General features: G+C 45.7%; 1 protein-coding gene across 1 annotated transcript; it reads left to right on the forward strand.

The window, feature by feature from the left end:
• The first annotated feature begins 2,729 nt into the window (after positions 1-2,729).
• LOC138370469 (adhesive plaque matrix protein-like) lies at positions 2,730-4,043 on the forward strand. The gene is made up of 2 exons (XM_069334841.1): positions 2,730-2,753; positions 3,012-4,043. Exons 1-2 carry the CDS (start codon positions 2,730-2,732, stop codon positions 4,041-4,043), a joined length of 1,056 nt encoding a protein of 351 aa, XP_069190942.1.
• The last annotated feature ends 11,127 nt before the right edge of the window (positions 4,044-15,170 follow it).

Raw genomic sequence — 15,170 nt, forward strand, 5'->3', positions numbered from 1 at the left:
GACGCCTCGACCCTGCTGACAGTCCCAAAGGCGTCCTCGGTGGAGTGGTCGACAGGGAGTCGATCAGACGGGCTCCTTGGAGGAGCTGGTAGTGGGCAATTTTCCTGAGGTGGTTACCTAGTGGTGGTTCCCTTGATGAGCAGAGTAGTAGTGGTCTGGCCTCTGTCCAGGACCAGATTCACGAAGCAGTTACGCAAGTACTTACCAATGTGTACATCTTTCCTCAATTTTTGACGGCTTTGGTTACATTTATTAAACAGTTTACAAGCATGAAAACTTGCCAATCAACTGTTGTTATTGTTATAAACAGCCACCTGGTGCTTCGGAGCTCATTAACTGTTTAATAATTGCAAACAAAGCCGCCAAAGATTGAGAAAAGATGTTCAGGTTCGTAAGTGCTTGCGTAACGGCTTCGTGAATCTGGCAGCAGGCCTCTTGGTTGGTGGTCTGGTCAACCAGGTTGTTAGACGCAGCAGCTTGCAGCCTGACGTATAAATCACAGCGGGATTGATCATGTGGCTTGTCAGAACAAAAGAGTAATGGAAATTACTCTCGTACTGTTATTTACGCAGGTGGGTACAGGAACAGTCGACGGCTGATTCTTGTTAGAAGGCTGAGAGTTTTCTCATACCATAGCTTATAGTAAGCCTAACCCACTGGATTTCCTGTAATTCGACCAGCCAGTTGTTTAACAGCTTGGTACCTATTCACTGCTGGGTGAACCCAGGCGTACAATTAAGGATTGGTGCCAAGTCAATCCACCCCGGACAGGATACGAACCCAGGCCAAATTGCTCGCGAAGTGCCGAGCGAGTGTCTACCACCATCAGACCAGATCATTCTTAGATCAGAACAGCATCAGACCCCCACACACATGCACCACCAACACTTACAATCCTCGTACTTACAATCCCCCAGAAAGACAGCCAGGAATCCTCCAGCCGCAGCATTCAGCTGTGGCCGAGAACACACAGCGTAGGTCTTAAACAGACGACTGGAAAGAAGTGTTGAGTAAGCCGATTTCGGTAAGTCGGCTTACAAGGACCGCCAGCAGCGCGTGTTTACACAAATATTGTGTTTTGGTGGGGTTTGTCAGCTGATTTGTGTTGGTTTATTTCCTCTGGTCATTACTGTGTGGGATGGTATTTAGTGGTTCTGATCACGTGTGTGTATGTGTGTGTGTGTGTGTGTGTGCTCGCCTAGATACACTCCCCTAGATATACTCGCCTACCTGGGCTTGCAGGATCGAGCTAGGCTCTTAGTCCGGTCCTCGACCAGACCTCCACCCCAGGAAGCAGCCTGTGACAGCTGACTAACACCCAGGTACCTATTTACTGCTAGGTAACAGGTGCATCAGGGTGAAAGAAACTCATTGAAACGCCATTGAAACTCATTGAAACGTGAAAGAAACGCCCATTGTTTCTCGCCGGCGCCCGGGATCGAACCCAAGCTAAAGGGGGACTACAAGAGACAATAACGTGGGATTCCATAAGAGTTTGGACCTCTGCCTGCCAAGTGATGAAACTCGTTGCATTATATTGGTTTGTAGGAAAAGTTTGCACTTAGTGAAGCCGTTATTAATGCTGGCGATGAGTCACAATAACGTGGCTAAAGTATGTTGATCAGACCACACACTAGAAGGTGAAGGGACGACGACGTTTCGGTCCGTCCTGGACCATTCTCAAGTCGATTGTGAGAATGTCACAATCGACTTGAGAATGGTCCAGGACGGACCGAAACGTCGTCGTCCCTTCACCTTTTAGTGTGTGGTCTGATCAACCGTTATTAATGGTTCGGTATTATATGGTCCGGAGTTCACTGCTCTAGGGAGCTGTGGCGCTCTGGAACAACATTGGCTTATATATCTGAGCAGAAAGCAAGCTGAACTGCTTTTTCTCTCTCTCTCCAAGTCTTGCTCCTCATCTCTGTCCTCTTACTCTCTCGGCAGCTTTAAACTCTGTTGGGTATTCTGCTCGAGCTGCCGATTCTTCCAGTCACCAGCACTCGATCTCACGGAGTTATCAGCTGCGTCTTAGACATGTGCACTCTTTCTTTTCTGCTTCCTTGCGTCCCTGTCGTTCCTCCTCACTTGCGTCCCTATCTGTCTTTCCTCTCCACTTGCGTCCCTGTTTGTGGCTTCGGACTATGGTGACATCTTTGTTATCGAAAACTAACAACATCTCATCTGAAATCGGTGTCGCTTTATGCCTGAGTTTAGAAGTCCAAGAGCTAGAGCAACTTTACAGGAGCTGTAAACTGCAGCTGGAAGCCTGGCAGACGTTACACTACAAAGGGATATTATCCCAGCTCACATCCAGCCCTTGAATCCTAGCTCATATACATTTGCTACAACTACAACAACTACTGCTATAACTACTACTATAACTACAACAATTAATACAACAACTACTACTACAACAATTAATACAACAACTACTACTACAACACCTACTATAACCACTACTAATGAAACTCCCGTGGGGAAAGTTATCTTCCGGGAACAGCGAGTTACTAATCCCACCAATAGATGGCGGTAAATCCTAATATTTACTAACTGGCAACTGGACAAAGATAGAGTTTCGCATCTCGTAAGTTAGCGTAACGACTTCGTTATTATATATTTTACTCCGAAAAGCACCAAAAAAATGGGTTTAAAATATAAATTGGAATGATAAATGTAAATTGTGATGACATTTAACAATTAAATGAGACACCATATGTCACCGGAGAATGATAGTTCAATCCCTTTCAAGGGTCAGTCATTCGTTAATGACTGAGAACTGCCAGTAGTCAGACGTTATTCATCAGTGGTCGTACGACCCCTGCCAAGGGTCAATAATTCATAGGGATAGTATAGACCCGCTTTGGATCAATAATCATTCGTCAGTAGTGAATGGAGACCCGCTAAGGGTCGTTAGTCGGGAACGCGTCGTTGGATTAGTGGTTAACTAGTCGTTTACTAGTCGTTGAAGAATATTCGTAGTGGGGATTCGACTCAAGTCACTGGTGTAGCCACGGGTCGTCCGACGCACGTATTCCTACGTCGTTACTACCTGCATCGTCCCTTCCTACGACGTCACAGCCTGCGCCGTCCCTTCCTACGACGTCACAGCCTGCGTCGTCCCTTCCTACGTCGTCACAGCCTGCGTCGTCCATTCCTACGACGTCACAGCCTGCGTCGTCCCTTCCTACGTCGTCACAGCCTGCGTCGTCACAGCCTGCGTCGTCCATTCCTACGACGTCACAGCCTGCGCCGTCCCTTCCTACGACGTCAGAGCCTGCGTCGTCTCTTCCTACGACGTCACAGCCTGCGTCGTCCCTTCCTACGACGTCACAGCCTGCGTCGTCCCTTCCTACGACGTCACAGCCTGCGTCGTCCCTTCCTACGTCGTCACAGCCTGCGTCGTCCCTTCCTACGACGTCACAGCCTGCGTCTTCCCTTCCTACGACGTCACAGCCTGCGTCGTCCCTTCCTACGACGTCACAGCCTGCGTCGTCCCTTCCTACGACGTCACAGCTTACGTCGTCACAGCCTGCGTCGTCCCTTCCTACGACGTCACAGCCTGCGTCGTCCCTTCCTACGACGTCACAGCCTGCGTCGTCCCTTTCTACGACGTCACAGCCGGCGTCGTCACAGCCTGCGTCGTCCATTCCTACGACGTCACAGCCTGCGTCGTCCCTTCCTACGTCGTCACAGCCTGCGTCGTCCCTTCCTACGTCTTCACAGCCTGCGTCATCCCTTCCTACGACGTCACAGCCTGCGTCGTCTCTTCCTACGACGTCACAGCCTGCGTCGTCCCTTCCTACGACGTCACAGCCGGCGTCGTCCCTTCCTACGACGTCACAGCCTGCGTCGTCCCTTCCTACGTCGTCACAGCTTGCGTCGTCCCTTCCTACGACGTCACAGCCTGCATCGTCCCTTCCTACGACGTCACAGTCTGCGTCGTCCCTTCCTACGACGTCACAGCCGGCGTCGTCCCTTCCTGCGACGTCACAGTCTGCGTCGTCACTGAAACCTTGACTTCACCACCACATACACTTTGACTTCTGTAAACACCGCGTGATGATCCTATATAGCCCAGACCATTGTCTACCCCGCCCCCAAGACACCCTCTCCTGGAACCACCAATTGATTCCTTTCCTATCTGTAATTTAATTGCCCAATTACATATTGATTGGAGTTTGGAAATGTCTCAATAACCCCCCGATTATCAAGCAGGAAAACCCAACATTTACCGGTAGGTGATGTAGATTAATCAACCGTTTTGTAAGTGTTGCAGTAGATTTGGCAGTAGAAGAGTTTGTGCAACATTCCTACTCAACTGAAAGCTGGAGCTATTTGACTAATATTAATACATGTGGGGTCCTGCAGGCTTGGACAGGCCGCAGCCTGTAACCTGCAGCTTGAGTTTTTCCTCCTACAGTCATTGCTACAGTTACAACAACCACTTATTCTACAACTACTACAAGTTCAACTACTAAAACTACAACTATATAATTACTAGAACAACTGCTACTGCATTGCTACAACAATTACTACAATTTACTACCTACTTTTAGTAACAGTAGCACGATATACTAGTTAGCTCATTAAACAACAAGCTAACTAGTATATTGTGGTACTGTTACTAGTAGTAGGAGGTAGTAAATAGTCGTAGTAATTGTTGCTACTACTAAAGTAACTGTAGTAGTAGTTGCTACTACAGTGCTACATCCCTAGTGTGTATATATATATATATATATATATATATATATATATATATATATATATATATATATATATATATATATATATATATATATATGATACTTTAATTTATATTTATGATACTAAATGTGATACTTTAACGAATCACAATAATTCTACTTAAATGCTGTTTAATGATTTACTATTTTCTTAATTATTCCTGTCGAAAGATGTAATACATGGTCTATTTTCACACAGTAATTACGTATTGAGGAGGACTGAAGATGCATAATTTCAAGCGCTAGAATGAAAAAAAATGATTCTATATTTAAATCCCCACGACGAGTCTGTTGGTTGTAAGTGGATCTTAAAGAACCCGTCGTCTGATAGGTTCAGGTGATGAGCTAATCAGAGCCTGAGGATGAAGGACACTGACTTCGATGTCTTCTCCTTGAGAGAGCTGGACATCGAGTGAGCTCCTCACTCCGCAGCTAGACAGATAGTCTCTTATCAGTCATTAGACGTGTGGCTGATTGGTGGATCATTCAGCCCTCGACCAATCAAAACAAGCTTCGTTGTTTACCTTTCTTTGGCTAGCACACATCACGCGATAAAATGTTACAAGTAATGTCAAGGGTTTGTTGAGCTCTTGCTTTTTCCACCTCTAAAGTACAAAATTTTATAATTAAATGAAACCTCTTTCATAACCAGTTTATTAAGTGAACTAAAATACTCTCCATCAGTTATTAATGGTAGGAATGGTATATATTTAGCTTTCACATGGACCAGACAACACTGTAAATTTTAATGTGGCTTCCAGCTCAGCTACTCAGCACACTGAGGACAAAGTGTGATGACGCCTTAGTTATGTTTGGCACTTCCAACATCACTTTTGAGAAACTCTCTCCACTTGAAGTAGGGCAACTGTTGGAAGCCTTAAAGATAAGCATTTGCCAACTCTGTTGAACTTTGTCGTGATCTGTGATAATTGTCATACCTAAAATAACACCCAATGCAGCTCAGTATTTAATCACGATTGAGAACCAATGTTGAAGATGATGAGTCACAATAACATGGCTGAAGATATGATGACTAAACCATACACTAGATGATGAGGAGATGACGACGACGTTTCGGTCCATCCTGGACGTTTATCAAGTTGCATCTTTCACACACGACTTGAGAATGGTCCAGGACGGACCGAAACGTCGTCGTCCCTTCACTTTCTAGTGTGTGGTCTGGTCAACAGACACAATGTTGTTGTTCTCGCACAGAAGATCTCGTGAAATCCTGCGCCAGGGATCAATACAGCCAAACCTGAATTTGCTCACCTTTTCCCATTTCGGCATTTTACAAAATGTTCACTGCCTTTTACAGTTATTTTTCTCTTTATTGCCAATAAATAAAAATAAGATTACATTTTCTTTATCACTCTGTTATGAGCTGTTTAGTTACTTTATCAACATCATTTCCCTTGTTTCATCACACTCTTGTTGATCATCTGTGTTCGTTGTGTCTTTAAGGGTGCAAACAAAGGTTGCAGGCGATGAGTCACAATAACGTGGCTGAAGAATGTTGACCAGACCACACACTAGAAGGTGAAGGGACGACGACGTTTCGGTCCGTCCTGGATCATTCTCAAGTCGATTGTGAATCGAGAATGGTCCAGGACGGACCGAAACGTCGTCGTCCCTTCACCTTCTAGTGTGTGGTCTGGTCAACGTTGCCTAAAGTTGCATACAAAGCTGTTCATGACATGTTGATAAGACCAAGTCACAGACGTTATTCACACATTAAATGGATGTGATGCAGAATCTAATTCTCAGGAGGAGTAACAATCCTTCAGAGCGCGACATACAGTCACCTTCCCCGGAATAAAGAGTTCTTTCAGAAGAAAATATTTGGTGTACGACAGTGGAATCGAACCAGCGTTCTTGGGGTCACTCCAGACTCACGCATTACCCACTGGACCACGATGTCCTTAAAAAGCAACCCAATCTGAAGTCCGACCGAAAATACAAGGAGTTTAAAGATACCGGATAAAGATAAAGTTGGCTGATACCCAACCCAGTATTTTTCCCTATAACCCGCTTGCACTGTGGTGCTGAAAAATGAAGTTCTTCACCAAACGCTTCTGTCAAATACACAATAGCGTGATATATTTATGTATGAGAGGCCGATGGAATCGTTCTGATCCAAAGATTTGATCATATATTATGCTATTGTGATTTCCTCTTGTGCTCTGCTGTCATTTTCCAGATGCTGAGAGACGGAGTTGTGTTCCATTACCTTGCAATGTTGCACTGTATTAATTAACGGCCAAAACATTGCAAGTACGCCAGTGAAAATTAACAGTAGAAGGGAATTATCAGGGGGGAAAGCGCCAAGCCGTTACGACTATATAGCACTGGGGAAAATTAAGAAGTGTTGTGTTTACAGTGAAGACCAATGGGATATTTTCCTACGAGATGCCTCGGGACAAGATGCCGGTGGGTTGTCCAGGTGGCGAGACAACCTCTGACAAGAACCATCTTGAGCATCGTCAGTTTGACGATTTAAGACGATAAACAACAATTATATATATCCCATTACTTTGCTTTTTTATATACTAAAAATTGAGAGCATATTCACTGTGTCTTCAAGATAACATTAAGAAGATGTTTCTGTAAGAAGCAATCAATGTGTTGCACACGTCTTTGTATGTATCATGTATATTGTGTGTATTTCATTAAGAAATAATATATTTAATGCCTTATTATATTTTTTATACATAATATATATACATGCCTTAATATATTTATTTATAAAAACGTTAACTCATGTAAAGTTATTTTGCAAATTTCCATCTCATACATTTGAATTTATCTTAAGTTTGTACATTTACACAATTTTAAAACGTTGCAAATTCAGATTGGCCCAATACTCTATTTTTTTCATCATTTAGAGCACTGCATTTGAACCAATCATCCTCCTTGCATTCCTCACTTGAGAGTTTCTCGCTCATGTCAACTCTTCTACATGCACTATCGAGCAGAATATGTTGTCCCGGGTTGTAGGAAACTTAATTGGCTCCAAACTATTGAGGAAAATGTTAAACTTCTGCATTTACATATTATGGGATTTTCCTGTGACAGGAATTGAGTCATCAAATTGATTGGTATTAGACAATGTTTATTTTATGTGTTGAAAAAGAGATGGAATCGCAGGAGGGGTCCTGGGGTACAGCTGTACCTACATGGGTGATAGGTCGAGTCCTGGGGTACAGCTGTACCTACATGGGTGATAGGTCGAGTCCTGGGGTACAGCTGTACCTTCATGGGTGATAGGTCGAGTCCTGGGGTACAGCTGTACCGTCATGGGTGATAGGTCGAGTCCTGGGGTACAGCTGTACCTTCATGGGTGATAGGTCGAGTCCTGGAGTACAGCTGTACCTACATGGGTGACAGGTTGAGTCCTGGGGTACAGCTGTACCTTCATGGGTGATAGGTCGAGTCCTGGAGTACAGCGGTACATACATGGGTGACAGGTTGAGTCCTGGGGTACAGCTGTACCTTCATGGGTGACAGGTCGAGTCCTGGAGTACAGCAGATACATACACGGCTGACAAGTCGATTAACACTGAACAAATAACAGGGTTTTACTAAGGGCGGTTCATGTTCAACAAATTTGTTATCATTCTAATTCCAGCATAATTGAGGCAGTTGAAAGTGGAAAGGGATTGTGACGTTGTGTACCTTGACCTTAGCGAAGCTTTTGATTCAGTGCCACATGAAAGATTAAAATAATAGATGCACACGGTAATGGGGGGTGATATTTTAAGTTGGATTTGGGCATGATTAAACCAATGGAAAGGAAGAGTTATCATAACCGGAGTAGGAAACTGTTAGGGTTAGCAGTACAGTTACTGTTCCAATGTTCATTATGACCTCTTTGTGTTCCAACAGTACAAAACGGGAACTCTTTCTTTGGTACAACATGCACATTTGTGCATATTGTACCAGTAGTTGGTACATAAGTACTATAATTTTTGGAGGATTGGTTCCTATGGTTACTTAATTGAGTGTCAGAGGTCGACCTCTGCGGTACAGGTATGATACAGGTATGGTACAGGTATGGTACAAATTCACGAGACAGGGGTCGCAGAGATAAAGTTGGAGAGTAGGAGGAACGTAGGAGAAGAGCAGAGAAGACAGGAAGAAAGCAAGAGGACAGAATAAGAGAATGAAAGCAGAAGAGGAGATCAGGAGAAGAGAACAGAAAGAGGTCAGGGGGATGAGCAGAAGGAGGATCTATAGTAGAAGGGCAGGATATACAAGTACACAGGAAGTGAAGGATGAGGTTGAGGGAAGGTGGACGAAGGCAGGGGATGAGGGCAAGAGGTCAACACAAAGGTCACGAGGAGGAGGAGGAAGAGGCAGGCAGGAGGAAAGAGGCAGAGAACCAGGAGGTAAAAGATCCACCACAGGTACAACAAGGCAAGTAATCAGAAGATTAACCTGGACCTAGCTTCTGGGCTGTCGTGTTAAGCACACAGGTCACCACAGGTCACCACAGATCACCACAGATCACCACAGGTCACCACAGGGTCACAACAGATCAACACAGGATCACCACAGATCAACACAGGTCACTACAGATCACCACAGATCAACACAGGTCACTACAGGTCACCACAGGATCACCACAGGTCACCACAGATCACCACAGATCACCACAGGTCACCACAGGGTCACAACAGATCAACACAGGATCACCACAGATGACCACAGGTCACCACAGATCAACACTTTCGCCAATCCACCAAAAGGAAGATGAACTATAACTACATAATGACGAGAAGAAGATAAAATGTGATGATAAGCGAAACACAAGAAAAAACCAAGACGGACGAAGATAACAAGGATAGAAATGTAGCGGGTGAGAATAGCAGGAAGGAAAGAGGGAAGAGAAAGAGTCCAAAGAGAGCGTTGTATCCACATTGAGCCTTCAAAATATGGCCGAGTTTGAAAGCCGCTTTGATCTTCACGCTCGACAACACATCACGGAACATCAGGCTGAGTGTAGACGTCTTGGTAGAGGTCACTATAGGTCAACTGAGGTCAACTTAGGCCAACAGATGAACTGAGGTCAACAGGTCAACTGAGGTCGACAGGTCAACTGAGGTCGACAGGTCAACTGAGGTCGACAGGTCAACTGAGGTCGACAGGCCAACTGAGGTCGACAGGTCAACTGAGGTCGACAGGTCAACTGAGGTCGACAGGTCAACTGAGGTCGACAGGTCAACTGAGGTCGACAGGTCAACTGAGGTCGACAGGTCAACTGAGGTCGACAGGTCAACTGAGGTCAATAGGTCAACTGACGTCGACAGGTCAACTGAGGTCAATAGGCCAACTGACCTCGACAGGTCAGCTGAGGTCAACAGGTCAACTGACGTCGACAGGTCAACTGAGGTCAACAGGTCAACTGAGATGAGCACATCAACTCAAGTCAAGTAAATTAGATACTTGGATATCTCCCGTATAACCGTATACGGTAGCTATACTGTTATGTCAGAGGCCATATACCTTACACACGATCACAACATATACATAATACATATATACACACATATATACGTACAAAAAAGCTCCAGAACATCAGCTTTACCTGGGTTCCAGTGGGTCTCTGACACACACCTCTCTCTCTCTCCCTCCTCCCTCTCTCTCTCTCAGAGCTTAAAGCTGAATTCTGTGACGTCTGATCTCGTCTCTGCTCACTGCACGAGAGAAAAAAACAAAATATCCAGGTCGCCCGCGATAATTTCCTCCGTTTATCATCGGCAGAATGTATTTTCCGTGTCTGTTGTGAAGTTCATATTCATCTTCATGATGAGTATGGCCCAGGTGGGGCTATGCCAGACCGAGGAATTCATCACGCTAAGTGTAAATTTACCAAATAGAGACAGATCTAGTTGAAATTCATGTCATCATTCTTGACGGGATATTTTTTTGGGGGGATGGCTATCACCATCGGGAATGTTGTGACCTATAGTGATGTTGTTGGTCACTATACGTCCCTTTGGTGATAGATGAAACACATACAGAAAGTCTTCGTAGACGTATGTTGTTGGTCACTATACGTCCCTTTGGTGATGTCAGATGAAACATATACGGAAAGTCTTCGTAGAAGTATCAGGTGACATCAACATGGCAGCTGAAGTGCCCTGCATGGTCTCGCTCGAAGTTTCAGGAGACATCACCAACGGGCTACTAGTACAGGGTACTAGTAGCACTAGGTACTAGTAGTTGCTTCTACTAGTACACAGAACACTACAACTCTACTAGCACACAGAACACTATACCTCTATTAGCACACAGAACACTATACCTCTATTAGCACACAGAACACTGTACCTCTACTAGCACACAGAACACTATACCTCTACTAGCACACAGAACACTATACCTCTACTAGCACACAGAACACTACACCTCAACTAGCACACAGAACACTATACATCAACTAGCACACAGAACACTATACCTCTACTAGCACACAGAACACTACACCTCTACTAGCACACAGAACACTATACCTCTACTAGCACACAGAACACTGTACCTCTACTAGCACACAGAACACTATACATCAACTAGCACACAGAACACTATACCTCTACTAGCACACAGAACACTACACCTCTATTAGCACACAGAACACTGTACCTCTACTAGCACACAGAACACTATACCTCTACTAACACACAGAACACTATACCTCTACTAACACACAGAACACTATACCTCTACTAGCACACAGAACACTATACCTCTACTAACACACAGAACACTATACCTCTACTAGCACACAGAACACTGTACCTCTACTAGCACACAGAACACTACACCTCTATTAGCACACAGAACACTGTACCTCTACTAACACACAGGACACTATACCTCTACTAACACACTGAACACTATACCTCTACTAGCACACAGAACACATATGCACCGCTAATACACAGAATTTCGCGTCATTATGTGTACATAAAAGGTGTTTCCCCTTTAGAACAACAAAGGTTTCAACGGTATAGGTTAAGTAATAATAGTAATTAAAAAGCAATAAGATACTTATCTTAGCATACTAAGAAGGTTAGGTGAGGTCGGTGTTTTCTATGAAGCTTTTCAAGGTAAACTAAAATATTCACAATTAGTATGTCACATATGCACTTATTAAATAAGCCAATTTTGACTATAAGCAAGTGCGAGAATCAATTAGTATGTCACATATGCACTTATTAAATAAGCCAATATTGACTATAAGCAAGTGCGAGAACAGGGGTGTTCCTACCATACGACCATCACTCCCTCTCAAACATCTAGAAACGGAAACACTCCATCTTCACCTCTGATTCGTACAGTAACACGAACGTACCCAATGTGTACTTGTTTCACATCAAAGTGAAACATTTCTGTTAGGAGACGAGACTATTGACCTTTCTCCACTACCGGAAAATGTTCTACAAAGAGAGAAGCAGACAGTGCCACAGATAGCCAGAGCCACAGATAGCCAGAGCCACAGATAGCCAGAGCCACAGATAGCCAGAGCCACAGATAGCCAGAGCCACAGATAGCCAGAGCCACAGATAGACAGAGCCACAGATAGCCAGAGCCACAGATAGCCAGAGCCACAGATAGCCAGAGCCACAGATAGCCAGAGCCACAGATAGCCAGAGCCACAGATAGCCAGAGCCACAGATAGCCAGAGCCATAGATAGCCAGAGCCATAGATAGCCAGAGCCACAGATAGACAGAGCCACAGATAGACAGAGCCACAGATAGCCAGAGCCACAGATAGCCAGAGCCACAGATAGCCAGTGCCACAGATAGCCAGAGCCACAGATAGCCAGAGCCACAGATAGCCAGAGCCACAGATAGCCAGAGCCACAGATAGCCAGAGCCACAGATAGCCAGAGCCATAGATAGCCAGAGCCACAGATAGACAGAGCCACAGATAGACAGAGCCACAGATAGCCAGAGCCACAGACAGACAGAGCCACAGATAGCCAGAGCCATAGATAGACAGAGCCACAGATAGACAGAGCCACAGATAGCCAGAGCCACAGATAGACAGAGCCACAGATAGCCAGAGCCATAGATAGCCAGAGCCACAGATAGCCAGAGCCACAGATAGCCAGAGCCACAGATAGCCAGAGCCACAGATAGCCAGAGCCACAGATAGACAGAGCCACAGATAGCCAGAGCCATAGATAGCCAGAGCCACAGATAGCCAGAGCCACAGATAGCCAGAGCCACAGATAGCCAGAGCCACAGATAGCCAGAGCCACAGATAGACAGAGCCACAGATAGCCAGAGCCACAGATAGCCAGAGCCACAGATAGCCAGAGCCACAGATAGCCAGAGCCACAGATAGACAGAGCCACAGATAGACAGAGCCATAGATAGCCAGAGCCACAGATAGCCAGAGCCACAGATAGACAGAGCCACAGATAGACAGAGCCACAGATAGACAGAGCCACAGATAGCCAGAGCCACAGATAGCCAGAGCCACAGATAGACAGAGCCACAGATAGCCAGAGCCACAGATAGCCAGAGCCACAGATAGCCAGAGCCACAGATACACAGAGCCACAGATAGACAGAGCCACAGATAGACAGAGCCACAGATAGACAGAGCCACAGATAGACAGAGCCACAGATAGCCAGAGCCACAGATAGACAGAGCCACAGATAGACAGAGCCACAGATAGACAGAGCCACAGATAGACAGAGCCACAGATAGACAGAGCCACAGATAGACAGAGCCACAGATAGCCAGAGCCAAAGATACACAGAGCCACAGATAGCCAGAGCCACAGATAGCCAGAGCCACAGATAGCCAGAGCCATAGATAGCCAGAGCCACAGATAGACAGAGCCACAGACAGACAGAGCCACAGATAGACAGAGCCACAGATAGCCAGAGCCACAGATAGCCAGAGCCACAGATAGCCAGAGCCACAGATAGACAGAGCCACAGATAGACAGAGCCACAGATAGACAGAGCCACAGATAGACAGAGCCACAGATAGACAGAGCCACAGATAGACAGAGCCACAGATAGCCAGAGCCACAGATAGACAGAGCCACAGATACACAGAGCCACAGACAGACAGAGCCACAGATAGACAGAGCCACAAACAGACAGACGTGTGGACAGACGCTCAAAGGGGGTGCAAACAATCAGGTCGTTCTGTCATCACCACCTGGAAATAACAGCTCAATAACCACGAGCAATAACAATAACGTATTGGGCGGTGAATCACGATATGTTAATGTCTTGCTGCTTCCGGAGCGTCCCGTCTCGCTTCATGCAGGTCGGCGTTCAATCCCCCGACCGTCCACAAGTGGTTTGGCACCATTCCTTTCCCCCCCCCGTCCCATCCCAAATCCTTATCCTGACCCCTTTCCAGTGCTATGTAGTCGTAATGGCTTGGCGCTTTTTCCCTACTCTTCCGGAATATCCCTCAGCGTCTTAACACTATGGTGGAATATGAAAGTTATAACTGAGAAAGGTCTCGCGACTTCGTTAGTGGTCTCGTGACTTCGTCAGTGGTCTCGTGACTTCGTTAGTGGTCTCGTGACTTCGTTAGTGGTCTCGTGACTTCGTTAGTGGTCTCGTGACTTCGTTAGTGGTCTCGTGACTTCGTTAGTGGTCTCGTGACTTCGTTAGCGGTCTCGTGACTTCGTTAGTGGTCTCGTGACTTCGTTAGCGGTCTCGTGACTTCGTTAGTGGTCTCGTGACTTCGTCAGTGGTCTCGTGACTTCGTTAGTGGTCTCGTGACTTCGTCAGTGGTCTCGTGACTTCGTTAGTGGTCTCGTGACTTCGTTAGTGGTCTCGTGACTTCGTTAGTGGTCTCGTGACTTCGTTAGTGGTCTCGTGACTTCGTTAGTGGTCTCGTGACTTCGTTAGCGGTCTCGTGACTTCGTTAGTGGTCTCGTGACTTCGTTAGTGGTCTCGTGACTTCGTTAGTGGTCTCGTGACTTCGTTAGCGGTCTCGTGAGTTCGTTAGCGGTCTCGTGACTTCGTTAGTGGTCTCGTGACTTCGTTAGTGGTCTCGTGACTTCGTTAGTGGTCTCGTGACTTCGTTAGTGGTCTCGTGACTTCGATAGTGGTCTCGTGACTTCGTTAGTGGTCTCGTGACTTCGTTAGTGGTCTCGTGACTTCGTTAGTGGTCTCGTGACTTCGTTAGTGGTCTCGTGACTTCGTTAGTGGTCTCGTGACTTCGTTAGTGGTCTCGTGACTTCGTTAGTGGTCTCGTGACTTCGTTAGTGGTCTCGTGACTTCGTTAGTGGTCTCGGGACTTTGCTAATGATCTCCTGGCTATTAATAACATCTTGGTTATATAATGACTTCCAGATAATGTTAATGGCTTTTGTCGGCGCTAAGGCCTTAAACATTATTTTTCAACAAAAAAACATTCTTATATAAAACCCAGAATACA

This window comes from Procambarus clarkii, chromosome 4 (assembly GCF_040958095.1).
Source record: "Procambarus clarkii isolate CNS0578487 chromosome 4, FALCON_Pclarkii_2.0, whole genome shotgun sequence".
In the NCBI taxonomy this organism is placed as follows: domain Eukaryota; kingdom Metazoa; phylum Arthropoda; class Malacostraca; order Decapoda; family Cambaridae; genus Procambarus; species Procambarus clarkii.